This window comes from Protopterus annectens, chromosome 13.part0 (genome assembly GCF_019279795.1).
Source record: "Protopterus annectens isolate FY-2018-M chromosome 13.part0, PAN1.0, whole genome shotgun sequence".
Taxonomy (NCBI): Eukaryota; Metazoa; Chordata; order Ceratodontiformes; family Protopteridae; genus Protopterus; species Protopterus annectens.
In genome coordinates this window covers 126,494,099-126,522,037 of record NC_056747.1, presented here as the reverse complement: position 1 = coordinate 126,522,037, position 27,939 = coordinate 126,494,099, and the positions used below count along the sequence as shown (strand labels likewise).

Genomic DNA, 27,939 nt, shown 5'->3' with positions numbered 1-27,939 from the left:
GATCAACCTGCTGCCTATGTGTTAAGATCTCTTACCCAAACTGAGATGCAGTATGTCCAGATCGAGAGAGAGCTTTTGGCAATTGTTTGCATGTTCCAAGTTCCGTGATTGTTTATGGTAGACATATCCAGATTGAAACAGACCACCATCCTCTAGTCACTATCATGAGAAAGCCAATGTATTCAGCTCCAGCCAAATTGCAATATATGGTGCTGAGATTACAAAAGTACAATTTCAATCTTGTCTACGATAAAGGCAAACTTCTTTATCTTGCTGATAAATTATCCAGATCACCCAGAAACACCACAGAACAGCACAAGAATGAGAACCTTGATTGTAAAGTCATGGAAGTGAGAAATCTTTCTTCCACACGTTTTGATAAGGTGAGAGATCACACCGCCACAGATCCAATTTTACAAAGGCTTAACCACTTTATAAAACAAGGGTGGCTGTCAAAGCAGTCTAGTTTACCTCAAGAAGTGCAACGTTATTTTCCATACAGAGATGAGATTTTGTCCGACAAAGGTATCATAATGAAAGGTTCAAAAGTAATTGTTCCAAAGTCCTTGCAACCAGAGTACGTCAATATCTTGCATCATGGTCACCCAGAAACCGAATCTACAAAAAGAAGGTTGAGAGAGCCAGTATTCTGACCTTCTATGTCACAAGATATTGAGACAGCACTTTCATCCTTTTCCATGTGTACTAGTACTAAGCCACATCAACAGAAGCATCCACTTCAGCTAAACCAGATTCCAGAACTACCTTAGTTGACAGTAGCCACTGACCTCTTCCAGTGGAATGGTCAACATTATTTGGTGTTAGTAGACTCTTACTCCAGTTGCTTTGAGATTGACCTACTTCTTAACCTAACATCCCTTACTGTCATTACTAAGATAAAGCGTCATTTTGCAGTGCAGAGTTATTTCTGACAGTGGTACGCAGTTTACAAGCTAACAGTTCAAATGATTTGCTGGAGAGTGGGACTTTACTCTTGTCACAAGTAGCCCTGAGTACACACAGTCAAATGGTTTGGCAGTATGTACAGTTACTGTAGAAGTCAAAACAAGATAATAGTGATGTTTTCCTGAATCTCAGAAATGTTCCTCTTGATAAACATCTTGGTTCACCTGCTCTTTCAAGACAAACCAGAACCACATTACCATCAGTAGTTAATTGTTGGTGCCATGTGTCAGGAGTAACAGATCAGTGAAAGCCAATCTGTTGAAGTGCCAAACCCAGAAATTTTATTATAAGGCCAGCTAACTGCTCAATCAATTATGAGAAGTGGTAAGGTTGCAAATGTCCAAAGGTTATTATCAATTTGGTGTCGTGAAGAATATTGGTCCAGAGTCTAGATTGTATTTTGTGGAATCGCAAAGAGCAATCTTTAGGTGGAATCCGAAACATTTGAGACTGGTGTCTGAGCCTATACCACCTCACATAGCCTGTGAGAAAGATTCTTTATCTCAGGGTGAGTTGTCCGGTGTTCCAATTCCAGAGGAAGTTCAAGAGGACATTCCCATTCCTGTGATGAATCCTGAAGTTTCTGATATGAGTTGTGCACCGCAGTACTGTCCCTGTTGCTAAACTTAGTCCAAACTGTTAAGTTACAAGATCTGGTCGCATCTCTAAACCCTGTAACAGATATGAAGCAACTTGGACATTAACATTGTGTTTTGTTTCTAATGTCTATAGTAATGCATGTCTAACTCTGAAATTTTGTATAAAGGACAATTTCTTTAAGAGGGAGGATTTAGGTCAGTGTGTAAGTATGTACCTTTAAGAAGCTATCTAAGGGCTTGCACAAGTATATAAGTACTGAGCACGTGCGAGCCTGACTGACATTTTGTAGTTAGTTGTTGAGATGTAAGCATGTATGTATGCAGGGTCTGTCTGTTAATTAGTTCGCCCGTACTTTATGATGCTGCTATCCATCCTGATGTGTTTCCTTGTATTAAAGCATCTAAACAAAACCCCCACCTGCTTGTCATTAACTTTAAAGAAGGACGAGCGACAGCTTTCAAGGATTGATTGTCTGTGAATACCTTGAGTTAGACTTTTTTTGCCTCCTCTAAATAGTCAGTGGGCAAAATTCTGTTCCAGAACTCCATAACGAAGGCCTGGAGAACAGATGCCTTTTCCTTTCCTTGGACATGAATGTTCCTGTATGCCTTTCCACCCTTCCCACTTATTTTGAGAATGCATCTAAAAGTTCAGAAGGACTCCATATAGTTTCTCATGGCGACTTCCTTCTGGCCAAAGTAGCAGTGGGTCTCCCTTTTGAAATTAGCTTAGGACAGTTACCAAAATCTTCACAGATGGGATTTATTCTAACAAATTGAAGGTTATTTGATTATTTCCTAACCTCAAACGATTGTAGTGGATTGCATGGATGATAGTCGTAATAACTTTTAGGCACCTGTTTACAACAGGTATTAATGGAGGCAAGAAAGCCTGCTACTAGAAAATCATACATATTAGCAAATGGAAAAGGTTTTCTTGGTGCCAACCAAAGAACCAGCATCCGTTTGGGTTAGTGTTTGTCTGCCTTTACAGTATTTGTGTGAGTTACTGTCCTATGCCCTGTTTTACTCCTCAGTCAAGGTTAATTTCTGTGCCATTTTAGCACGTCTGTCCATGGATCCCACTCTTTCTATGCAGTCTCATGGAAAACTATTTTTGAAAGGGGTTGTCCATAAGAAACCTCACTGAAACTAGTAGCTCCTTCTTGGGTTCTTAATTTTGTGTTGGAGGAGCCAACACTTGCTCCAGTTGAACCAGCTTATCAGGCTGACTTGAGGTTCCCAATATGGGAGTCAGTCATGTATTCGGAGCCTCATGGGAATAGACGTGGACAGGATGATGAGGCATTTCTTTTGGACCCAGATCCAGTTGGCAGTGTTTTCCTGATACTGACCACTATCAGATCTGGGAGACATGTCTTGTCCGCTAGATTTTTAATAGCTCCTTCTCTGATCCTTCTAGGAATGGAGCCCTTGGATCTGTCTTTAACCCAAGGCAGGTCTACAGAAGAGCAGAGACAACATTCTTCCTGGACTCTGAGTTCTTTGAAAGTGTCTATTGGAGTATGCTCAAGAGCCAGACAGTCTGTGCCAACTCTGATTGGGATTAGATCTAAAATCTTCAGATCCATTTCTCACCTTAGCAGCATCAGCTTTAAATAGTTCATCTCCAACATCAGTTCCTGGTCTGAGTCGTAAAGCTTCTAGATTGAACCAGCTTCAGGGGTTTCAGTTCCGCAGGTGGTGCTCTCTGGATCCATCTCAGGCTTTGCATTTGAAACTTTCAATGGAGTCCTCTCCCAGCCAAGAGAGAGAGAGCTGGCCTTTCTGAACAGGATTTTACCCATCTCAGTAGGATCTCCCAGGGTCTGAATCCTGCTGTTCTTATCTTGTCGGGACTGCCAATTTCAGAAAGCTTTGAGCCTGTTCTCCACAGGGAATCCATCTCTGTTTGAGTCCTGTCCTCGACTTCCAGAGCAGAGGTTTATCAGAAACTCAAGTGCAAGAGGAAGCACTTGGATTCCCCCTGGGGATCTCCTTCCACTGGCACTGATTTTGATGAAGATTCCCATAGAATACCCCCCTCCCCCCAGGACATCTCCTTCTGAGGTATTCTAGAACTTAGACATACAAAGGAGTCAGTATTCAGTATTCCTCTAAGCTATTGGTCTACTACTTGAGTGGTTCCCCTCACTAACAAAATGAAGGACTTTATCTCATCATAGGCGTGGAAGTAACCAGACACAACTAAATCTATCCTGAAGAAACCTGATAACGTTTTAGTTACTCCTAAAGATAAAATCCAATGAGTGAGAGTCCTCTTGTAGATTCCATGGTAGTGGCATCAGCCATTAAGAAGGAGCTGGTGGAAAAGAGCTCCTTTGCCTATACACCTAACAGAGAGTCTTGTGTGTTGGACAAATTCTGTAAGCATGTATACTCCTCATCAGCCTTTTCAGTGAGAACATTGAATTGTCTGGCACAAGACACCTGCTTCCAGAGATTTGACTAAGGAGATCACCAAGTCTCTTCCACAGACTCTGTCCAGTCAAAGAAAGGCTTATTGATTCACAGTTGGCTACCCTACAGTCCCTTTCCAATGCCTCTGTAATACTACAAAATGTGCATCTACAGGCATTGCCATCAGGAGTCGCACCTGGATGCGGCTTTGTGACTTTGTAGAACATTTCAGCATGTCCATCGTCAGTGCCTGTTATGATGGATCAACATTGTTTGATCCTAAAGTCAAAGAAACTATCTCCAGAAATGAGAAGGATGGTGAATCCCGGTCTGCTATAGGGATCAAGTTCTCAACACTTCAGCAGACCTTCTGCAGAAATCAGAAGGGAGGTTAGAGGATGTGGTTTTGTAAGTCCCAGGGGTTTGTGTCAGATGCTTTTGGAGAATGACCTCTCCTAGGCAGTGGGGGTAAACTGTTATAATGGAAGTCACTCAAGAGGCAGAGGTGGTCCACAAAACCAAGGCTTCAGATGACCTTTCTCAGAGAAGCCTTTCCGGTGCTTCTAAATGTTTGCCTGACTATCATACTCTGGAAGGAAAGGGGGTACTGATCTCTGCATAACCTGAATGTTCATCACTCAAGACAAATGTTTGCAGAGGATAGTAACCAGAGGCTTTATCATACCTTTTCATACTCCCCCATCACCTCAGAACAGTAAAGAATTCCTGATGTTTCACCCTCACAAAGGGAAGCAGCTGCTTCAGAAATAGAGAAGCTGCTAAAAATTAAAGTGATCCAAGAAGTCCCACCAGACCAGAAAGGATTCAGAATTTAGTAATGATTCTCTTGTGTGCAGGAGAAAAACAGGGACCTAAGACCAGTTTTGGACCCAAGCTGACTAAACAAATTTATGAAATGCAAAATTCCAGATGGTCAAGGTTTAATCCATTCTTCCATTACTAAGGAAGGATGACTGGATGTGCTTGATATATCTTCAGGAAACATGCTACCATATAAAGATGGACAGTGCTACCATATAAAGATGGACAGTGCTACCTTATAAAGATGGACAGTGCTACCTTATAAAGATTGGCAGGTGATCCAGAAAGCGTCTTCGCTTCTGGCTGGGAGCCAGTCCCTTCCAATTCAGGGCACTGCCCTTTGGTCTCACTGCAACCCCGTAGAGATTGTTCACCAAGTGTATGGCAGTGGTAGCCGCTTATCTACGATTGCAGGGTTTGAGTATTCCTGTACTACTTGGATTGGCTCATAACCACCCATAGCAAGAATCTACTCATTCAAGCCAGGAACTCCTTACTCTAATTCTATACGGACTTGGGAATCACAGTGAACTTGGAAAAGTTCAGGTTACAAACCAGTTCAGTCACTGAAGTTCATCAGTGTAACTTTGTACACAAGATTTTGGATAATGAAGCTTTCTTCTTCAAGTCTCATCGCTTCACCAGCAAGTCCTAGAAATTCCATCGTACCGAAAGCCACCAGTAAAATTAATCCTTCATCTTTTAGGGTCCATGGCTGCTTCAATCACGTTAGTTCCACTGGGCAGATTATACATGCGTGTTCCTCCGTGGACCCTGGCAGTTCAGTGGTCAATCAGAGAACAACCTTTATCCTTTCCATTGAGTCTAGCAAGCATCTGTAGGACACACATCCATTGGTGGCTAGAGTTTCCACTTATTGCACAGGGATGACCATTTATTCTGCCCTTTCCCCAAACCACAGTGACCACAGATATTTCCCATCTGGGGTGGGGAGGCGAGCATTATCTGTGAAAGATGGTCCAAGGCATGTGGTCTCTGACAGAAGCCAGTCTTCATATCAGTATCTTGAAGTTGAGAACAATCGTAGTATTGCAGGCTTTTCAGGAATTTCTCCTCTTAGGTGTAATCTCAATACAGACAGACAACATAGCAGTCATCTGATTCCTCTCTGTTTGTTATGGCAGACCTTATCCTGTGTCTCGAGAGTGTGACAATGGGTGATATCTCCTCGCCTCTTTCTAATTGCAGTGCATATCCCAGGGAAATAGAACATACTAGCAGACAAGTTGAGCAGATCCATTTTGCTTTCTCATAAGTGGTCCCTCAACTCATTTGTAACAAAGCGGGTTTTTAGCCATTGGGGCCGACCTTGTGATCTCTTTGCCTCTTCCCACAATAGCAGATGGGTGGGAGGTTGGCATAATGGTTAGGGTGTTCACCTTATAAACAAAAGGTGCAGGGTTTGATTCTCACATTGGGTAGTTGGCTAGGCTTAAAATAGCCCACAAGGGCAGTTAGCCTAGTATGAATCTATGAAAATGAGTCTTTGTTCTAATTCCCTGCGTGGGGAGTCCCCTTGGGAAGCTCTAATGCATCCTTGGCCCCGGGTCTCCTTTACAACTTTCCTGACACCACTGATTCCAAAATTGTCACAGAAATTATTGGTGACTAAGATCAAAGTAATCATCATAGTCCCTCATTGACCCTAGCAGGTGTGGTTTCCCTTCATTTGGCCTCATCTAGTTTATCCACCTTTGGTTCTGGGCTTGGATCCAGATTTACTTTCTCAGTCATTGGGACTACCTCAGCCAAGCATTCAGTCCCTCAAGCTAAATGCAGGGTTTGTAGTGATTCCGCAATCCATGTTGTCATACCCAGTTGTACACATTTTGTCTTTCTCTCAAACTTTCCACTAGGAAGGTTTATAGAAATAAATGGAAAAGGTTTTTTGTTTGGGCTGTAGAGAAAAATGATACATGTTCAGCTCCTTTTTCATCTGTTTTCACTCATCTTTTTCAGAGTTGTGCCAGTTATTCCACTATTAAATTTCAGTTGGCTGCAGTTTCCTTGTTTTCACATAGGAGAGAATCATACATGGATAGTTTCACTTAGATTGTTCAAGGCCTTTCTTCAAGGCACTTGTTACTCAGGACCCTGCTTAGAGACTCCCTTTGAACCTGCTGCAAAAGTGGATACATTTTTTGTCATGGAAGACCTTATTCCTTGTGGCTGTCACTTCCGCGAGAATTTCAGAGCTGCATGCATCATCCTGAAAGCCTCCATATTTCATATGGAAAGAGCGTCTCTGAGAACCATTCCCTCTTTCTTCCCCAAGCTCACTTCAATCTTCCAATTTTCCTCCCAAGTTTCTCAAACAAGGGTGTATATACCCAGCATTTACTTGATCTTTGTCTGTTATGTTTTCATCTCCACTGCACTAAGCCCTTCAGGAAATCTGACCAGTTGTGTGTGGCCTTCTCCAATGCTAAATTAGAAAAAGCTGTGTCCAAAGTCGTTCTGCTTGATGGTTGACTCTGTATTTCATTTGATTACCAACAAAAGGGAATTCCTCTCCTTTCCACTCCAAAAGCACACACTACCAGATCTTTGGCTTCTACAGCATTTTTCTCCAGCAGCTACCTATACCAAGGTTCATAACCTTCATTTCCCTGTACAAATTGGATATGCAGTTCGATGGCCTTTCGGGTGTGCTGTGCTCCAGAATATCCTTCCCCAAAACCTCCCAAGTATAAAAGTAGCTGGGGACTCAATGGTCACATCTATTGAGGAATGGACAGAAAAGAAAACATCAGTTATGAAAGTTATGTACTCACCATAATAATCTGTGTTGTCTGTTTGTCCTTTCTTCAACTTCCCTCCCACCTTCTCCATCCTTATTTTGAAGGGTTGGTGGCAGTATAGTATAACAGTATAATTTCATTCTGAGATGGATCTAACTTACTTTGCTCTGGCTTCTGAAGGTATTTCTTCTCTTTCCTTATACAGGTTACCAGTTTTTAAGTTACCTGGTCTTAAGGTAGCTTACAGATATGTTTTATAATTTTATAATTTACATTGCCTTTTTTGGGATGGGCAAACTTGATCTGAGGTAGCTCATCCTGTTCACAGGGATTATAGGTCAAGGATCTGATCTAAAGCTTGGATATAGCTGTGGCTATGACTGGATCCGAGGTCGATCAGAGACTTCTCCATTGAGGAAATAATGGAAACAGACAACACAGATGTATCATTACGGTGAGGACATAACTTTTTTTTTTTCCTTTAATCCCATCTCCCAATGCCTTGTCCCAGCCTGGACAACCCACAGAACTGATGTAGATGATCCATGTTCAGTTCTGCATATATGCCATCCCCAGCTCCATGGGGTGAATGCAGTGCTTTGTGGGTATTTATCTATGACCCTTTCTTTGTGCTGCCTTCTTGCAGTACACAGCCAGCCTGTCTTGGGTGTCAATATTTCAGCCAACTAGGCTGCTACTCCTCCCTTCAGGATGTACAAGATGGCTGTACCAACTCAACTAAACTTTTCCTTCAGTGCCTAAACTGCTATTCAGTCTTGGGTCATCTAGTCCTACTTGGACTTTTTCCCTCTACATCATTTAGCTGACTGGAATTGTTTTCCACTTTCCTGACTGCCTCCATGCTTACTGTACCTGGATTAGTATTTTTTTTTTTGTTCTCTAAGAATCTGGAGATCCAGAGCGGTGTCCTCTTATGCATCTCCTGCTTGTTGGTACAAATGTCCATCAGCAAAGCAAAATTTTATGATCAAAAGTCACCAATGTGTACTGATCGAACCCTTATGTGACCCATAATGACTGCAAAGTTAGTAAACTCCGCAAGAGGCAATGAGTGACTTTGTCATCATAAAATGTTGTCTTGTAAATATAGTTCATTCCCAGATGTCCTTCAAGGATGCATCTGCAGTCATCACATATGGGTTGTCCTGCCTCAGGCAGCCCTTCGGTCGGCCGGATTCCAAAGTCCTGGTCCGGCTGATGTCGCCGCCAGAGCGCCTGGGGTATAAAACGCCAGCCAACGCCATCTTCCCAGTCTTTCTTGCCTCGTGGTGCCCAAGCAGAAGCAGTTCCAGCTCCTGTAATTCAGCTAAACCAAGACTTCAAATGGGGACTCTTTCTTGCCTCAGCCGATGTCAGATAAAATTAATAATTGCTTAACTTGTGGGAAACAAATACCTCATAAGGATTTCCACTCTTACTGCCTACCTTGCTTAGGCCCAGACCATCGCCTGTTCCACTCTAAGACGCCGGTCGGAGTTTGCAGAGGAATTTTTGGGGCTAGTTTTGCTTACAAAATGCCGCCAGAGACTCGACTTCACATTTAATAAAGAAACGGAAGGACAAGGACCGACACGTTTCGCTGAAACCACGGCCAGGCGTGTCTCAGTTTCGGCTGAAACAGAGTCCTTGGTACTACCAACTGTACAACCGACAACCTCGGCCCCGGAAGACACTACTGTCTCGGTTGTTGAATCTCCTTTGGAATCTGGTGTCCAGGAACCTTCCGACACCATTCCCTTAGACAAAACTACACCAGCACATGGTGCAGCCAGGCCTCCTGCATCCATGTCTATTAAGGCATTCTCTAGGGCTAAAGCTGCTAAACACTCTAAATCTATGCCTCCCAGGGTTATCCCTCAGGGACCCACTACAGGTTCTCAGAGCCTTAGTCTAGCAGAGGACCTTATTTCATTAATTAGCCATCCGGACAGGGGCTCTCAACCTCCTACAGAAAAGGCCCAGGGTTGAGCCCTCTGATCCCTCTCCTCAGACGAGGCCTCTGATGGCTCTGCCCTCGGACTACCAGGAGGAGGCTTTTTTCTGATGCAGAGGAATCTATCCCTTCGGCCTCCCTCCTGAAGAGCTGTCCTTTGGGGAAACTCTGCACACTATGAGGGAGCATTTCCAATGGCAGGGCCAGGAATTTTCTGATTCCAGTAAGAGATTAAGGACCTTCTTGCATTTGCCTCAGCATAGACCTTTGGCTATTCCCCCTGTTTTGAATGTCATTGATGATGTGTACTCAGAGTCTAGCACAACCCCTGACACTCTCCCTCCGGCTCCTGCCAAACCCGATAGGCATTACAGGGTCCCGGAATCACATCTTTTTCTTTACAAGGCCCACTCTGCTGATCCAGAAACTATTTCCCAGGGCCCTAAAGGGGTTGCAGCTGTCACTACTAAAAATCCACTTCCCTCCGAAAGGGAGTCCAGGGCTTTAGAGCGATGGGGTAAAAAAGTGTATACTTCTGCTACCCTTTCTATAAGGGCTTTAAACTGTCAATTTCATATGATACAGTACCAAGAGTATTTGTTAGATGAATTGCATAAAAAACGGTCTTCACCTGAACCCCTAGATCGTAAATCACTTCAGGATCCTGGTACATAACTCTCAACAGGTTAGCAACCATTTCTTGCAGTGTGGTTATGATGCATTGGAGGCTTCATGTAGGTCAGCTATGACAGGTGCAGTCATACGTAGGCATGCTTGGCTGAAGGAACAATCTCTGCCAGACCATGTTAAAGCAAAGCTTCTGGATGCTCCACTGGAAAAGCAAAAGTTATTTGGCTCCACTGCTCAGGAGGTCTTAAAGAAATTTGAAGAAAAGGCAAAATCTGTACAAACAGTCAAAGATTTTATGCAAGTCCAACCACCAAGATTCAGCAGAAATTGGCCTTCCAAGAACTGGTCCCTTTCCGGACACAGATTTCAGAGAGGCAAGAACAGGCGTGCCAGAGGTAGAGGGCAAACTAGAGGCTCCTACAGAGGACGTCAATGGCAGCCTCCCAACCAGAGAGGTAGTGCAGGGCCTACAACTGCTGCACAAGGACAGACTCAATGACTTTACTTTGACACCGCCAACCAGGGCTCAATTGGAAGCACCTTTGGGCGGAAAGCTTTCCTTATTTTCAAAAAATTGGCACATTATTACAAGGGACAAATGGACACTACAAATAATAGACAAAGGATAACAGGTTCCATTTCCACACATTACCGAAAAGAAAAGGCATGCCAGACCTGCCACCAAATCAAAGGGCAGAGGCTTTGAAACAAATCTCCAACCTAATGCAAATGAAAGCAATAGAAAAGGTTCCTCTCTCAGAACAAGGCCAAGGATTTTATTCCAGACTCTTCCTTGTTCCAAGAAAAGAAAAGCAATGGAGGCCTATTCTGGACTTGTCCGCACTAAATACTTATCTCATTGTGCCAAAATTCAAAATGCTGACTCTACAGCAACTCCTTCCCATGCTGGGCAAGGGGTCTTGGCTGGTAACTCTGGACCTCAAGGAGGCATACCTGCATGTCCCTATCAGACAAAGCTGCAGAAGACACCTCAGATTTCTTGCAGGTTCAGAGCATTATCAATTCTTAGCATTGCCCTTTGGCTCATCTACTGCGCCCAGAGTATTCACGAAATGCCTGGCATCAGTAATTGCACACTGCAGACTTCAGGGGATGCAAATATACCCGTATCTGGACGACTGCCTTATACAAGCGGACAGCCAACAAATTTTGGAAAAACACTTGAATTATGCCATCTACCTACTTCAGTCCTTGGGATATACAGTCAACATTCACAAGTCAAGACTTGTACTATCCCAAAGAATAACTTTTCTGGGTGTGAATCAAGACATAAATAACTTTTCTGGGTGTGAATCTAGACACAACCACCCAAATGGCTTTCCTCACAGAAGAAAAACAAAGTCAACTACCGGATTACTTCAAAAACCTGTCAAGACGAACTCAGCTGACTGCAAGGAAAATCCTGCAGGCCCTGGGTTACATGGCTTCTTGCATTCTTCTGATTCCTCAAGCAAGGCTACATATGAGGAAACTACAATGGTACCTAAGGAGTCTATGGACTCAGCACAGTCACAGCTTGGAAACTTTGATACCCCTCATCCCATGCCTTCAAAGGGAATTTCTGTGGTGGGCTCAAGCAAGCCAGTCAAACAGGGGTCTGCCCTTCAGCAAGCCAGTAGCCAGCCAAACCATTACAACGGATGCTTCAGACCACGGATGGGGACCGCACATGGAGGGAAGGTGCATTCAAGGACTATGGTCACAAAAAGAGCTACACATGCACATAAACCAAAAGGAAATGCTGGCAGTGATGCATGCAATCGAGGCCTTCAAGTTATTTCTACATCAAGGCCACCTGCTAATAAGGACAGACAACACTACAGTTATGTGGTACATAAACAAGCAAGGAGGCACCCATTCCTACCCTCTTTGCAGACTGGCAATGAATCTATGGGAACTTTCCTTGACACTCAATATAGAACTGCAATCCCAGTTTGTGCCAGGAAAGGACAATATACTGGCGGACAGCTTAAGCAGGAACATCATGGATGCACACGAATGGATGCTGCACCCAGACATCTTCCATCAGATAACACAATCATGGGGGAGACCGGACATAGACCTTTTTGCCTCCCCACACAATCATCAGCTGGAGAAATTCTGCTCAAGGACATACCACCCACAAGCATGGAAAGTGGACGCTCTCTCTTTCAGCTGGAGAACGCTAACAGTGTATGCATTCCCACCTCTTCCATTAATGACCAAGGTCTTACTGAAGATCAGGGCAGAGCAGCCAAGAGTGATTCTGATAGCTCCGGACTGGCCAAGACAGCACTGGTACCCATTGCTAAAGAGCATGTCACAGACGAAACCATGGCTTCTTCCACAATGGCCGCTTCTCCTGACACAGCACAATTACAAAACTCTGCATTCCAACCTGAAAACATTACAACTAGCTGCCTGGAAAATACCTTGATTCATCACCAGGATAAGCTATCCAAGAGAGTGAAGGATATCATCAGGGAAGCTCGCAGGCCTTCCACAAGAAAGGCATACTCAGCAAAATGGAAAATATTTCATACCTGGAGCACCTCAAAGGGCCTAGATGTAACAGTTATGAGCATGGCACATATCCTGGAATATTTAGCAGAAATGCTCCACAATGGCCTGTCTTACTCTTCCATTAAAATTCATGCTTCAGCAATTTCAGCAGAGTACAATACTGATCCACCTGTCTTCTCTTATCCTCTCCTAAGACAGTTTCTAAGAGGAATTAAAAACATTAATCCCCCAAGGAATCCACCAGTGCCTACTTGGGACCTTAACTTCGTGTTGGAAAAACTAACACTACCTCCCTTTGAACCAGCAGCATCTGCAGAACTACAGTTCCTGTCTTGGAAGACTGCTTTCCTTCTGGCCATAACCTCAGCAAGAAGAGTATCTGAGTTACAGGCCCTCATGGCAGTGCAGCCATTTCTTATCTTTCATCAAGACAGAGTCTGTTTGAGAACCAATCCTTCATTTATGCCAAAGGTGGTATCCAGGGTCTCATTAAACCAAGCTATTCACCTGCCTACCTTCTTTCCAAATCCACAAAACAAAGGGGAAAAGCTTCTGCACACCCTGGACATACACAGACAGTTGCGCTACTACTTGGACAGAATAAAAGTAGCAGAAAAACTGACCAGCTGTTTGTAGCATATGCTGCTAGTGCACAAGGAAAAGCAATTTCCAAACAGACAATTTCTAAATGGATAGGAAACTGCTTTCGCTTTTGTTACTCCTTTCATGGAAAAACTGTGCCAGCTAACATTAGACCTCATTCGACCAGAGCCACAGCCACCTCCACAGCCTTCTTAAGAGGGGTGGCTACCAAGGGCATTTTAGAAGCTGCTACATGGAGCTCTGTGCTTACATTTTCCAAGCATTATAATTTACCTTTATATTCCAGATCCAGAGCAGGCTTTGCTACAGCAGCCCTGCAGGGCATTTTAGCTACACCATCCTTTACTTAGATCCTCCACCCCCAGATTGGCTATGGTATTCTACCCATATGTGATGACTGCAGATGCATCCTTGAAGGACATAGTACAGTTTTGTACCTACCATAAATGTAGATGTCCGATAGGTATGCATCTGCAGTCAGGTTTACCTCCTCCCCTCTGTGGTATTTATTGGGTACTTATCCCTCTCATAGCTTGCTGGGGTTATCTATTATGGTGTATTTGTTTTATATATATATATATATATATATATATATTTATGCATATATATATATATATATTTCTGTGCATGTTTGGAATTTATTGCATTCCTCCAAATTTAGCCTTCCTTAGAGGGCACCTGGCATCTGGGGCAAGAAAAACTGAGGAAGATGGCGTCGGCTGACGTTTTTATACCCCAGGCCTGACGCCGGGAAAGGGCGACATCGACCAGGACTTTGGAATCCGCCGATCAAGGGCTGCCTGAGGCAGGACAACCCATATGTGATGACTGCAGATGCATATCTATCAGACATCTACATTTATGGTAGGTACAAAACTGCACTTTCACTACCCTGCTATCTTTTTGTATCTATAGCAGTTTAAATATAGTTTAGTCACAGATCTGTAGCCTTTATCCATAAAGTCACTTTATTTGTCACCAGGCATTATACTTTGCATGCGGCATTCTGTTCTGTGCAGTATGGTTAGTGGGATTCTTCTGGAATGTTACTGTGTTTTTGACAGTGGTATGGAATGGAGCAGCTTAGAAGTGGAGCAGTAAGATTGAAATGTATAATTACTGGAACAGGCAGTGAAGATGCCTTGTATTTATGTGAACAAATTAGGTAGACTTGTGTCTGATGGGAAGAGTGCCCCTATTAGATGTATAGCTGTTCACTGCAGAGGTAGCATCCCTAAAGGAAGAGTGCTGTGAAGGGCTTATTTTGGGCTTAGTCTGTAATGTCACTACAGAATTAATTTTTGTACTGTTTATTGCTTTAAAGTGGTTTAGCCAGGTCATTTTCTGATGTTTTTCCAATTATATCCAGCATGCTTCAGCCGATGTCGAAAAGATGATACTTGGGAATAAGTGTGACGTAAATGAGAAAAGGCAAGTTTCAAAAGAACGAGGCGAGAAGGTAAGTACATTTCACTTAAAGTACAAGGGCACATACTAATGTTGGAGAATTTCTATGGGTTACTGATTAGTTGCTTTCAGGCACAGTGAATACACCTTTTAATTTAGATGTTTTGTCACTGTAAATATATACATTGTTAGGGGCTCTTTGTCTGCAGGATTGTTAACCAAGACCATTTGTTATGAGTGTGTGTCAGATGTTCGTTGTGTTTCACTGTTGCAGTCATCACCTGTGGGTTATCTCTGCTGTAGTAGCCCTCGGCTGGTCCGAATACCAGAGTCAGTGTTTTTCTGCATCAGCTGCTGTCGCTTGTGGACTGACGTCAGGTCATCAGTGCCGTGAGGCCTGTAACAGAAGCAGCTCGCAAGTGTGCCGGTCGGTCGCTACCAGAGCTCGGATTACAGCTGAAAACGTCTAAAGCTAAGTACCCAGTTGGGGATCCTTTTTTCTTGCACTAACCGATGTCTGAAAAAGTTAACAGTTCTCTCACCTGTGGAAAGCAGATCCCACACCGAGACTTCCATTCTTACTGCATCACTTGTTTAGGCCCAGACCACGACATCCCCCGTTGCTGGTTCTGTGCTCTCTTTAACGCGAGAACCATTCGTCATAGGGCCTTTTTGTAGACAGGTATTTTTGTCTTCCGTCTTCCGAAATGGCATCCGCCAACCAACAATCCATAGACGTTCTGAAAACAGTAGCGATTAAAGATAAGAGACCACACAAGGCTAAGCCTTCTGACAGCGCTACTGCTAAGCAGGTCGTCAGTTCTCCAGAATTCAGTGAGGTGCTTTCGCAGTCCCTGATGCCCTATACGATAACTACGCAGGCCTGTACCAGAGACCCTTTCAGAGTCTGGTATGCCGCAGAAATCTTTGTCTTCCAAGCCTTTGGTTGTCTCTGCTTCGGTTGAGTCTGGAGCTGCGATGCAAGCACTGGCTTCCGAGGAGGCCTTTCGCAGTACCAATTCTAGACAAAAAATGACGTCTTCTCATCCGACTACTGTTTCTCTCAGACCGATGGATACTCTTAGGCCTAGAAGCCAGGCCTCTCCTAAAAACATCTGCCTCTAGCCACCATCTTACTCCTGCTCCACCACCCCAAGCCCAAATGCTTAAGATGGCGGAGGATCTTATCTCCCTTATCAGGGGCAGTCAGGCCACACCTTCTAAAAGGAAGACACCCTTCTTCTGAACTAATGACAGAGCAAGGTGACAGAGCAGGATTCTGAGGAATCTGGTTATTCAGATTTTGAAGAGGAACAACCACCTCTGACTGCTTATGAGGATTCAGATGCAGAGGAATCCATTCCTTCTGCCTCCCCACCAGAAGTCCTTTCCTTTGGGGAAACCCTTCACACCCTCAGGGAACATTTCCACTGGGAATCTCAAGACTTCCCTCAGCCTAAGAAAAGGCTAAGAGAGTTTCTAGACCTGCCCCAGCACAGACCTGTGGCCATCCCCCTATCTTAGAACTGGTGGATAATGTTTTCCATGAATCCAGCTTAGCCCCTGATGCCCTCGCACCTGCTCCCAGTAAACTTGACCAGTATTACTGAGTACCGGATTCTCACAAATACCTGTACAGAAATCCTGCTGCAGACCGAGAGGTCATTACACAGGGGACATAAAGGAGCTAGGACTAGTTCTGCAACTAATCCTACTCCTTCTGACAAGGATGTCAGAGCTCTGGACAGATGTTAAAATATCAACAACATACTTTGAAGCTATTAAAGCAAAAGATTTCTACCTTTCTTGACTGTACCAATTCTAAAGAGTTAGCAGATTTACTGCACTCTACTTGTCAAGTGGCCAAACACTCATTACACTGTGGATATGACTCACTAGAAGCTTCAAGCAGGGCAGCATTGTCTGGATCTGTCATTAGGAGACATGCATGGTTGAAAGAACAACCTCTCCTGGATTCTGTTAAGTCTAAATTAATTGATGCACCCTTGGATAAGGACCGCTTGTTTGGAGAAAAAGCAGAAGAGGTGCTTAAAAAGATGGAAGACAAAGCAAAATCAATGCAAACAGTAAAAGATTTCTTTCAGGTTCAACCTCTTAGATTCAGCAAGAATTTTCCCTCTAAGCACTGGTCCATTCCTGCACCTAGCAGACAGGGGCAAGGTAAGCCCCGCAGTTACAGATCACCCAGACAGAGCAGAGAATCAAACAGTGGACCACTTCCGCCCCAAAGGCAGGGAGATGTTCTTCGTGTTTCACTGTTGCAATCATTACATTTGGGTTATCTGCTTTGCAGTAGCCCTCAGTCGGCCTGATTAACAAAGTCGTGGGTTCTGTGTTGGTTGCTGTCCCTTCTTCCATGACTTCAGGTTGTCTGGTATAAAACATGCAGCCAACACCATTACATCAGTCTTTCTTGCCGTGCAATGCCCGAAGCGGAAGCAGTTCGCAGGTGCAGGTCGGCTGACTCCTGAAATTTTCGTTTTCGAGTTTCAGAACCGAAGTCTTCAACTAAAGCTAAGTACCTCATTGGGGAAACTTTTTCTTGCTCCTTACAGATGTCAGTAAAAGTTAATAATTGCATTACTTGTGGAAAGCAAATACCTCATAAAGATTTTAATTTGTACTGTATTCCTTGCCTAGGCCCTGACCACAACGTGCCTTGCTGTCAGTTTTGTGCTTTATTTAAACAGCGCACTATCCATCGTCGGTATATTTTCGCTTCTAAATATTTTGGTTCTCGGTTTAATTATTCAGAAATGTCATCGGTTAGCCTTCCGACTACCGGGATTCCAAAAAAATGCAAAGATAAAGACAGAGACAGGCCCCTGAGATCCAAAGCTGCCGACGAAGCTTCTCATAAGCCAGTCGCTAGTTCGCCGGTGCTCAATGAGGCGCTTTCGCAGCCCCCAATACCCGCTACTTCTGACTCGCAGGCCTCTACTGAGACCCATTCGGAGTCCGGTATGCCGCGAGATGCTTCAACTGTGGAACCTGCGGATGTCTCTACCTTGGATGGGTCTGGAGCTGCTGTGCAGGCATCTGCTTCTGAGGGTGTATTCAGGCCTACGGACTTGCATATTAAACCAACGCCTCCTTCATTTAGGCCAAAATCTCGAATCATGCGTAAGAAACAGACGCCCAGGCTGCATGCTCAGTCCTCTATGCCTGAAAAACAAATGATAAGAATGGCTGAAGATGTTATAATTCTAATCAGGGGAAGCCAACCTCCCCCTTCTAAGAGACCTAGGGCTGAAGTTGTTTGAATCTTCTGAACAGGATTCTGATTTTTGTGATTCTTCTGACAATCTAGATTTGCCCTTATCTACTTATGAGGATTCTGCTGCAGAGGGCTCTATTCCCTTGCTTCCCCTCCAGAGGATTTTTCTTTTGGTGAAACTTTACATACTCTAAGGGAGCATTTCCACTTAAAAGCCAGGATTTTTTTTTATTCTAAAAAGAGGCTTGGTGATTTCTTACTCCTGCCGCCTCAGCATAGGCCTTTAGCTATACTTCCTGTACTAGACATTGTTGATGATGCCTTTTCAGAATCTAGTTTGACCCCTGATTCTTTGCCTCCTGCTCCCAGAAAACCTGATAGATATTACAAGGTTCCTGATTCTCACAAGTTCCTTTTTAAAAATCCTATTGCGGATCCAGAGACTGTTTCACAGGGACCCAAGGGCATTAAGGCTTCTACTGCTAAAAATCCTACCCCCTCTGATAGAGACTCCAGGGCGCTGGATAGATGGGGTAAAAATGTTTACACTTCTGCAACCTTGGCCATTAGGGCTTTAAACTGCCAGTTTCATATGTTAAAATATCAACAACATGTTATTGGATTGCTTAAACAGAAGATGATGTTAATGCCTGACTGTGCTGAAAAATAAAGAATTACGGGATTTAATGCATTCTGCTGAACAAGTTGGAAAACATACTTTGCAATGTGGTTTTGATTAATTAGAGGCCTCTTGCAGGGCTGCTGTTACTGGGTCTGTGCTCAGAAGGCATGCTTGGCTTAAGGAGCATTCTTTGCCTGATCATGTTAAAGCTAAATTGTTGGATGCTCCTTTAAATCAGGACTGCCTGTTAGGCAACAAGGCTGAGGAAGTTCTTAAAAAGCTAAATCTATGCAAACTGTTAAAGATTTTTTACAAGTTCAGCCTCCTAGATTTAGTAGGCACTGGCCCTCTAAGAACTGGTCCTTTCCAGGCCCTTCCAGGTCTTCTCAAGCCAAACCCAGACGCAGCAAAAACCCCAAGTTTCAGTCCCAGGGGACACATAGAACTAAGCAGTGGGGGGCCTCCACTTCCAAATCTGGGAATAATAAAACTCCCCCTTTTATGGTAAACTGTCTCAATGACTTCCTTTTAAAATTTCCAAGCACTTATCAACTGACTTCCCCTTTGGGGGAAAGATTGCTCTTCATGCAAATAATTGGGAACTCATTACCCAGGACAAGTGGGTTCTAAATATAGTGTCCCAGGGATACAGATTTCACTTCCATATGTTGCCAACACCAAGCGGGTGGCCGGACCTACCCCCAAATCAGTGGGCAGAGGCCCAAAAACAAGTACTTTCTCTCTTAAGCACGGGGGCTATTCATCTGCTACCAGAAGAGGAAAAGGGACAAGATTTCTACTCGAGACTTTTCCTGGTACCCAGAAAAGAAAATTCATGGCGTCCTGTCCTAGACCTGTCTACTCTAAACACCTTTTTGGAGATTCCAAAATTCAAGATGCTGACTCTTCACCAATTACTTCCTATGCTAGGCAAAGATGCCTGGTTGGCAACACTAGATTTAAAAGAAGCATACCTGCACATCTCAATCAGGGAATCTTGCAGAAGATACCTGTGCTTCAATGCTGGCTACACTCACTATAAGTTCTCTGCACTGCCCTTTGGCTTATCTACTGTGCCCAGGGTATTCATAAAGTGCCTAGCCCCAGTTATTGCATTTTGCAGGCAAAGAAATATTCAAATATACCCATACCTGGACGATTGTCTAATTCAGGCAGAAAGCCAGGACATGCTTTTGAATCATCTGACCTTTGTACAAAGGGTTCTAACTTGTAGGGTTCTAACTTGTCTGGGTTTCACCATAAATGAAAATAAATCACACCTGGTACCATGTCAACAAATTATATTCCTGGGAGCAAGCTTGAATACAACTTCCCAGATGGCTTGCCTTACTCCAGAGAAACAAATTAATTTGACAACCTACTTCAAACAAGTGGCCACAAAAACCCTGCTATCTGCAAGACAAATACTGCAAGCCTTGGGGTTCATGGCCTCCTGCATTCTTCTAATTCCATATGCAAGACTGCATATGAGGAAACTACAGTGGTATCTAAAAAGCCTATGGTGTCAACATTCTCAAGACCTGGAAACAATGATTCCTGTCATACCTTGCCTACGCCTAGAGTTCCTTTGGGGGGCAGAGGCCTGCCACCAAAACAAGGGACTACCTTTCACACCACCCCCTGCAGCCCAAACCCTAACAGACTCATCAGACTATGCATGGGGGGCTCACCTGGCAGGGAAGTGCATTCAGGGCAAATGGAACCCAAGTCAAATGCACCTGCATATCAATCAAAACGAAATGTTAGCTGTACAGAATGCTCTGACATCCTTCAAGAACCACATTCTTCCAGGACAGCACCACTGTTATGTGGTACATAAAAAGCAGGGGGGGGGTACACGTTCTTACCCCCTCTGCAGACTATCCATGGCATTGTGGAACACAGCCTTGAGCTACCAAGTGAACCTACAAGCTCATTTCCTGCCAGGAAAATTAAATACACTGGCAGAAGGACTAAGCAGAAACCTCATGGACCCACATAAGTGGAAACTGGAACCAAGGATTTTCAACATGTTGGCAAGCAAATGGGGGAGCCCAGATATAGACCTGCTTGCCTCTCTCCAGAACTACCAGTTGGACAAATTTTGCACCAGGACTCCCCACAAACAAGCCTGGAAAGTGGATGCTGTGTCCTTCAGCAGGAAAAACCTATCAGTCTATGCCTTCTCTGCTCTCCAAAGTGCTACTAAAAATCAAACAGGACAAACCAAGGATGATTTTGATTGCTCCAGACTGACCGCGCCAACACTGGTACCCCCTCCTGCGCAGTGTGTCACGGTTATCTCCATGGCACCTGCCTCAGACTCCTTCCCTGCTGTCTCAGCAGGAGAACCAGATTCTGCACCCTCAGCTTCTAACACTGAACCTTGCAGCCTGGCTAATTACTTATTCTCTCCTTTACCATCCCTCAGCAAACCTGTGATGGATATCATTTTAAAGGCAAGGAGGCCTAGTACTAGAAAATCTTCTGCTGAAAAATTGAAAAGATTCTGTGCCTGGAACCAATCTCAAGGGATGAGCACAGCAGCACCCAATTTACCTCCGATTTTACAATAATTAACTGAGATCTTCACAAGGGCCTGTCTTTTTCCTCCATTAAAATCCACGCCCCAGCCATTTCAGCTCATTATAACACAGAACCTCCCTTCTTCTTTCATCCACTGCTCAAGCAGTTCCTCAGAGGGGCCAAAAATTTGAGACCACCCAGGAGAGCACCAACCCCAGCCTGGGACCTTAACTTTGCCCTGGAGAAACTCACTCTACTTCCTTTCGAGCCAGCTGCTACTGCAGACTTAAAATTTCTTTCTTGGAAAACAGCTTTCCTTTTAGCAATCAATTCAGCTAGAAGGGTATCATTACAGGCCCTTATGGCAGTGGAGCCTTTCATCATCTTTCACACGGACAGGGTGTCCCTCACAATCAATCCATCCTTCATGCCCAAGGTGGTATCCAGTGTGGCTCTTAATCAGTCCATTCATTTGCCAACCTTCTTTCCCAATCCACAGAATAAAGGGGAACGGATACTGCATTCATTAAATGTGCACAGACAGTTTAGATTCTACTTGGACAGGACTAAACCTCAAAGGAAATCTGAACAACTGCTGGTGGCATTTGCTGCAGAGACAGAGGGGAAGGCTATTTCAAAGCAAATCATTTCTAAATGGATAAGCCATTGCATTCACTTCTGCTTATAAGTACCACGGAAAACCTATCCCCCAGGGGATCAGACCTCACTCCACCAGGGCTGCATCTAACTCTACAGCCTTTCTCAGAGGCATCCCTACCAGGGACATCCTAGAAACTGCTACCTGGAGTTCTGTATATACTTTCACCAAGCATTATAATTTGCCAATTCTCTCTAAATCCAGAGCTGGCTTTGCCACTGCCGGTCTTGCAGAGCTTTATAGCTGGCCCTAATGCTGTTTAAATTCCTCCTCCCAACCATAGCTTTGGGAATCTACCCATGTAATGACTGCAACAGTGAAACACGAAGAACATAGTACAATTGTGTACACTTGCCATAAATGTAGATGTTCGAGGGTATTCACTGTTGCAGTCCTGGTTACCCTCCCTCCCGTCCCCTAACTTCTTTTGGCCATACCTCTACTTTCCTTTACTATGCTTAAATGCCTTTTTGGTGTATTTGCTTTTTTGTTGGAGGTATATATTTGTGTTTTTATATTTAATTGCTTCCCATTAGGGGGGCACCTGACATCTGGGGCAAGAAAAACTGATGTAATGGCGTCGGCTGCATGTTTTATACCCCTGACGACCTGACGTCATGGAAGAAGGGACAGCAACCGAAGCAGGACCCAAGACTTTGTTAATCAGGCCGACTGAGGGCTACCTGCAAGCAGATAGCCCAAATGTAATGACTGCAACAGTGAATACACTCGAACATCTACATTTATGCTAAGTGTACATAACTGTACTTTCTAAATATAGTGTCCCAAGGATGCAGATTTCATTTCCACACATTATAAACACCAAGCGGGTGGCCAGATCAACCCCCAAATCAGTGAGCGTAGGCCCAAAATCAGGTACTCTCTCTTAAACATGGGGGCTATTCAGTTGGTACCAGAAGAGGAAAAGGGACAAGGTTTCTATTCCAGACTTTTCCTGGTACTCAGAAAAGGCAATACATGGCGTCCTATCCTGGACCTTTCCATTCTAAACCTTTCTGGTGATTCCAAAATTCAAAATGCTGACGCTTCACCAGCTGCTTCCTATGCTAGGCAAGGATGCATGGTTGGCAACACTAGACTTAAAAGAAGCATACCTGCACATCCCTATCAGGGAGTCTTGCAGAAGATACCTATGTTTCAAAGCAGGCTACATGCACTATCAATTCTCTGCACTGCCCTTTGGCTTATCTACTGCACCCAGGGTATTCACAAAATGCCTAGCTCCAGTCATTGCATTTTGCAGGCAAAGAAATATTCAGATATACCCATACCTGGACGATTGTCTAATTCAGGCAGAAAGCAAGGACATTCTCTTCAATCATCTGGCCTTTATTCAAAGGGTACTGACTTATCTGGGGTTCACCATAAACAAAAAGAAATCCCACTTGGTACCCTGTCAACAAATTATATTCCTGGGAGCAAGCTTGAGTACAATTTCCCAGATAGCTTTCCTCATGCCAGAGAAACAGATACATTTGACAACTTACTTCAAACAATTGGTCACAAAAACCTAGCTATCTGCAAGGCAAATTCTGCAAGCCTTGGGGTTCATGGCCTCATGCATTCTTCTAATTCCATATGCAAGGCTGCATATGAGGAAACTACAATGGTATCTCAAAAGCCTATGGTGTCAACATTCACAGGATCTGAAAGCAAGAATTCCTTTCATACCTTGCCTACGCCTAGAGTTCCTTTGGTGAGCAGAGGCCTGCCACCAAAACAGGGGACTACCATTCACATTACCCCCCTGCCAAACAAATCTTAACAACAGACGCATCAGACTATGCGTGGGGGGCTCACCTGGCAGGGAAGTGCATTCAGGGCAAATGGAACCCAAATCAAATGCACCTGCACATAAATCAAAAGAAATGTTAGCTGTACAGAATGCCCTGACAGCCTTCAAGGACCACATTCTTCCAGGACAACTAATGGTAAAGATGGACAACACCACTGTCATGTGGTACATAAACAAGCAGGGGGGTACACATTCTTACCCCCTCTGCAGACTAGCCATGGCATTGTGGAACACAGCCTTGAGCTACCAAGTGAATCTGCAAGCTGAATTCCTGTCAGGAAAACTAAATACACTGGCAGAAGGATTAAGCACAAACCTCATGGACCCACATGAATGGAAACTGGAACCAGGGATTTTCAACATGTTGACAAGCAAATGGGGGGGAGTCCAAATATAGACCTGTTTGCCTCACCCCAGAACCATCAACTGGACATATTTTGCACAAGGATTCCCCACAAGCAAGCTTGGAAAGTGGATGCTTTATCCTTCAGTTTATGCCTTTCCTCCTATACCTCTGCTCTCCAAGGTACTACTTAAAATCAAGCACGACAAGCCAAGGACAGTTTTAATTGCACCAGACTGGCCTCGCCAACACTGGTATCCACTCTTGCGCAGTGTGTCGCGCTTGGCTCCATGGCACCTGCCTCAGACTCCTTCCCTTTTGTCTCAGCAGGAGACCATGATTCTGCACCCTCAGCTGCAAACCGTGAACCTTGCAGCCTGGCTAATTACCTAATCTCTCCTTTACCATCCCTCAGTAAATCGGTGATGGATATCATTTTAGAGGCAAGGAGGCCTAGTACTAGAAAATCTTATGCTGCAAAATGGAAAAGATTCTGTGCTTGGAACCAATCTCAAGGAATGACCGCAGCAATGCCCAGTTTACCTCCAGTTCTACTGAGATGCTTCATAAGAGCTTGTCTTTTTCCTCCATCAAAATTCATGCCTTTGCCATTTCAGCTCATTATAGCACAGAGCCTCCCCTCTTCTCTCACCCACTGCTCAAGCAGTTCCTCAGAGGGGCCAAAAATCTAAGGCCGCCCAGGAGAGCTCCAACTCCAACCTGGGATCTTAACTTTGTCTTGGAGAAACTCGCTCTTCTTCCCTTCGAGCCAGGTGCTACTGCAGATTTAAAATTTATTTCCTGGAAAACAGCATTCCTTTTGGCAATCACTTCTGCAAGAAGGGTATCTGAATTACAGGCCCTTATGGCAGTGGAACCTTTCATCATCTTTCATGTGGACATGGTGTCCCTCAGAACCAATCCCTCCTTTATACCAAAGGTAGTATCCAGTGTGGCTCGTAATCAGTCCATTCATTTGCCTAACCAACAGAACAAAAGGGGAACAGATACTGCACTCTTTAGATGTGCACAGGCAGCTTAGATTCTACTTGGACAGGACTAAGCCTCAAAGGAAATCTGAACAACTACTGGTGGCATTTGCTGCAGGGACAGAGGGGAAAGCTATTTCAAAACAAACCATTTCAAAATGGATAGGCCACTGCATTCATTTCTGCTATAAGCAGAATGGAAAACCGATCCCACAGGGCATCCGACCCCATTCAACCAGGGCTGCATCCACCTCTACAGCCTTTCTCAGGGCAGTCCCTACTAGGTTCATCTTAGAAGCTGCTACCTGGAGTTCTGTACATACTTTCACCAAGCATTACCATTTGCCCTAAATCCAGGGCTGGTTTTGCCACTGCAGTCTTGCAGGGCCTTATAGCTGGTCCTAATTCTGTTTAAATTCCTCCTCCCAACCTTAGCATTGGGAATCTACCCAAATGTAATGACTGCAACAGTGAAACACGAAGAACATCGTACAGTTGTGTACACTTACCATAAATTTAGATGTTCGAGTGTATTCACTGTTGCAGTCCTGGTTACCCTTCCTCCAGCCCCTTTTTTCTTCCTTTGGCTAAACCTCTACTCTCACTTACTATGCTCTAAAAGCTTTTTGGTGTGTTTGCTTTTCTGTTGGAGGTATATCCTTGTATTTATAGATTTAATTACTTCCCATTAGGGGGGCACCTGAGATCTAGGGCAAGAAAAACTGATGTAATGTCGTCGGCTGCATATTTTATACCCCTGACGACCTGACGTCATGGAAGAAGGGACAGAAACTGATGCAGGACCCAAGACTTTGTTAATCAGGCCGACTGAGGGTACTGCAAAGCGGATAACCCAAATGTAATGACTGCAACAATTAATACACTCAAACATCTACATTTATGGTAAGTGTACACAACTGTACTTTCTAAGCCATCCTTCTATGGCAAAAACTCCCAATGACTCCCACTCCTCCCTCTGCCCTCCTTTCACCCACCAAAAGCTAGGAGGAAGGCTCTCCCTCTGCAAAGAAAATTGGCCGTCTGTAACAAAGAACCAGTGGGTCTTAAAGATCATTTTTCAGGGATACAAATTCACTTTCAACTAACTCCCAATTCCAAGAGGGTACCCAGACTTACCTCCACATCATTGGGCAGAGGCATTAAAACAAGTCCCAACTCTCATATCCCAGGGGGCAGTAGAACCTGTTCCCGCAGACCAAACAGGCAAAGGCTTTTATTCCAGACTATTCCTTGATCCTGGAAAAGAGGGCACTTGGTGTCCCATCCGGGATCTAGCCATTCTGAACACCTCCCTGGTGGTCCCCAAATTCAAAATGCTAACTTTGCAGTAGTTGTAGCTGCTGCCTATGCTGACAAAAAATGCCTGCCTATTGACCCTAGACCTAAAAGATGCCTACCTCCACATCCCCCTAAGGGAATCCTGCAGGAAATTCCTGCGCTTCAGAGCAGGCTCACAACACTTTCAGTTCTCTGTGCTTCACTTTGGCTTATCTACTGCTCCCAGGGTATTCACCAAATGTTTAGCCCCGGCCATAGCATTTTGCAGACAGGGAAATATACAGATTTACCCTTCTCTGCAAAATTTCCTCATTCAGGCAGTGTGTAAAGAAAAGCTGCTCCAGGGCCTTCTCTTTGTCAAAACCCTCCTAACTTCCTTAGGGTTCACCATCAACGAGAAGAAATAAAAGCAAACACCCTCCAGGAGGATCATTTTCTTGGGGGCACTGCTGGACACAGCATCCCAAATGGCCTTCTTGTCCCCAGAAAAGCAGAGCTTCCTGCCTCTCTACTTTACCCAGCTGGCATCCAAAAGTCACCTCACAGCAAAGAAGTTCTTGCAAGCCTTGGGGTACATGGCATCTTGAATTCTTTTAATTTCTCTGGCCAGGCTTTACATGAGAAAGCTTCAGTGGTATCTAAAGAACCTTTGGTGTCAACACTCAACAGCCTCTAGAGACCTCTCTCCCTCTGATCCCCTGTATAAGGGCCGCGTTTCTCTGGTGGATCAAAGCCTGTGCCAAGAACAAGGGTCTTCCCTTCATCCTCCGCTCTACTGGGCAGACCATCACCACCAACGCGCCAGATATTGCTTGGGACACTCGCCTAGCGGGCAGGTGCTCCCAAGGTCTTTGGGATGCCCAGCACCTTCCCTTAAATATCAACCAGAAGGAAATGGCAGTACAAAAGACTCTGACATCCCTCCAACCCCATCCCAGGCCAGGGGTTCTCCCCATCAAAACAGACAACACCACAGTAATGTTGGTACATCAACAAACTGGGAGGGACCCAGTCTTACCCTCTGTGCAGACTAAACCATGAACCTCTGGCTTACAGCCTCCTCCATGGGATTGCACCTAATAGCCCAGTACCTACCAGGGATCAACAACACCCTGGCAGACCACTTAAGCAGAAACTTACTGGATCCCCACCAATGGCAGCTCCACAGAAAGATCTTTTTGTAAGTCACTCAGGAGTGGGGAAATCCTGAGGTGGATCTCTTTGCTTTGCACTTCAACCACCAGCTAAAAAAAAAAAAAAAAAATTATGTACCAGGGAGCGTCGTCACCTAGCGTGGAAGGTGGATGCCTTGACCTTCCCCTGGAACTCCCTCTTTCTGTACATATTCCCTCCTCTGCCTCTTATTCCCAAGGTGTACTGATCAAGATAAGGGAGGAGAGACCAAAGGTCATCCTCATTGCTCCAGATTGATCCAGACAGCATTGGTACCCCTTACTGCACAGCCTGACATCACAGCCTCCAAGGCAGCTTCCCCTGATCTCAGATCTCTTGGCTCAAGTGGGGATGGAAATGCTGCACCCAGACTTGCAGGCTCTCAAACTGTCAGCATGGCTAATACTCTAAAGGCAAGCAAGGGGCCCCTGTTAAGCAAACAGGTCCTAGACATTATCACAGAGGCCAGAAGGCCCAGCACCAGAAAATCATACACAAAGAAGTGGAAAAGATTCTGGTCCTAGAACCAGTCCAAAGGAGCCAGTTCCTTACAACCTTCTGTCCTTCTTATCCTGGACTATCTAGCGG

At 44.5% G+C, this 27,939-nt stretch overlaps 1 protein-coding gene across 1 annotated transcript in view; it reads left to right on the top strand.

Moving 5' to 3' along the window:
* The window catches only part of RAB8A (RAB8A, member RAS oncogene family), a 902,849-nt gene that overhangs the window by 644,419 nt on the left and 230,491 nt on the right, over nucleotides 1-27,939 (top strand). The window contains exon 5 of the mRNA XM_044090710.1: nucleotides 14,650-14,739. Within this exon, the coding sequence (XP_043946645.1) occupies nucleotides 14,650-14,739 (90 nt within the window). The remainder of the gene's footprint in view (nucleotides 1-14,649; nucleotides 14,740-27,939) is intronic.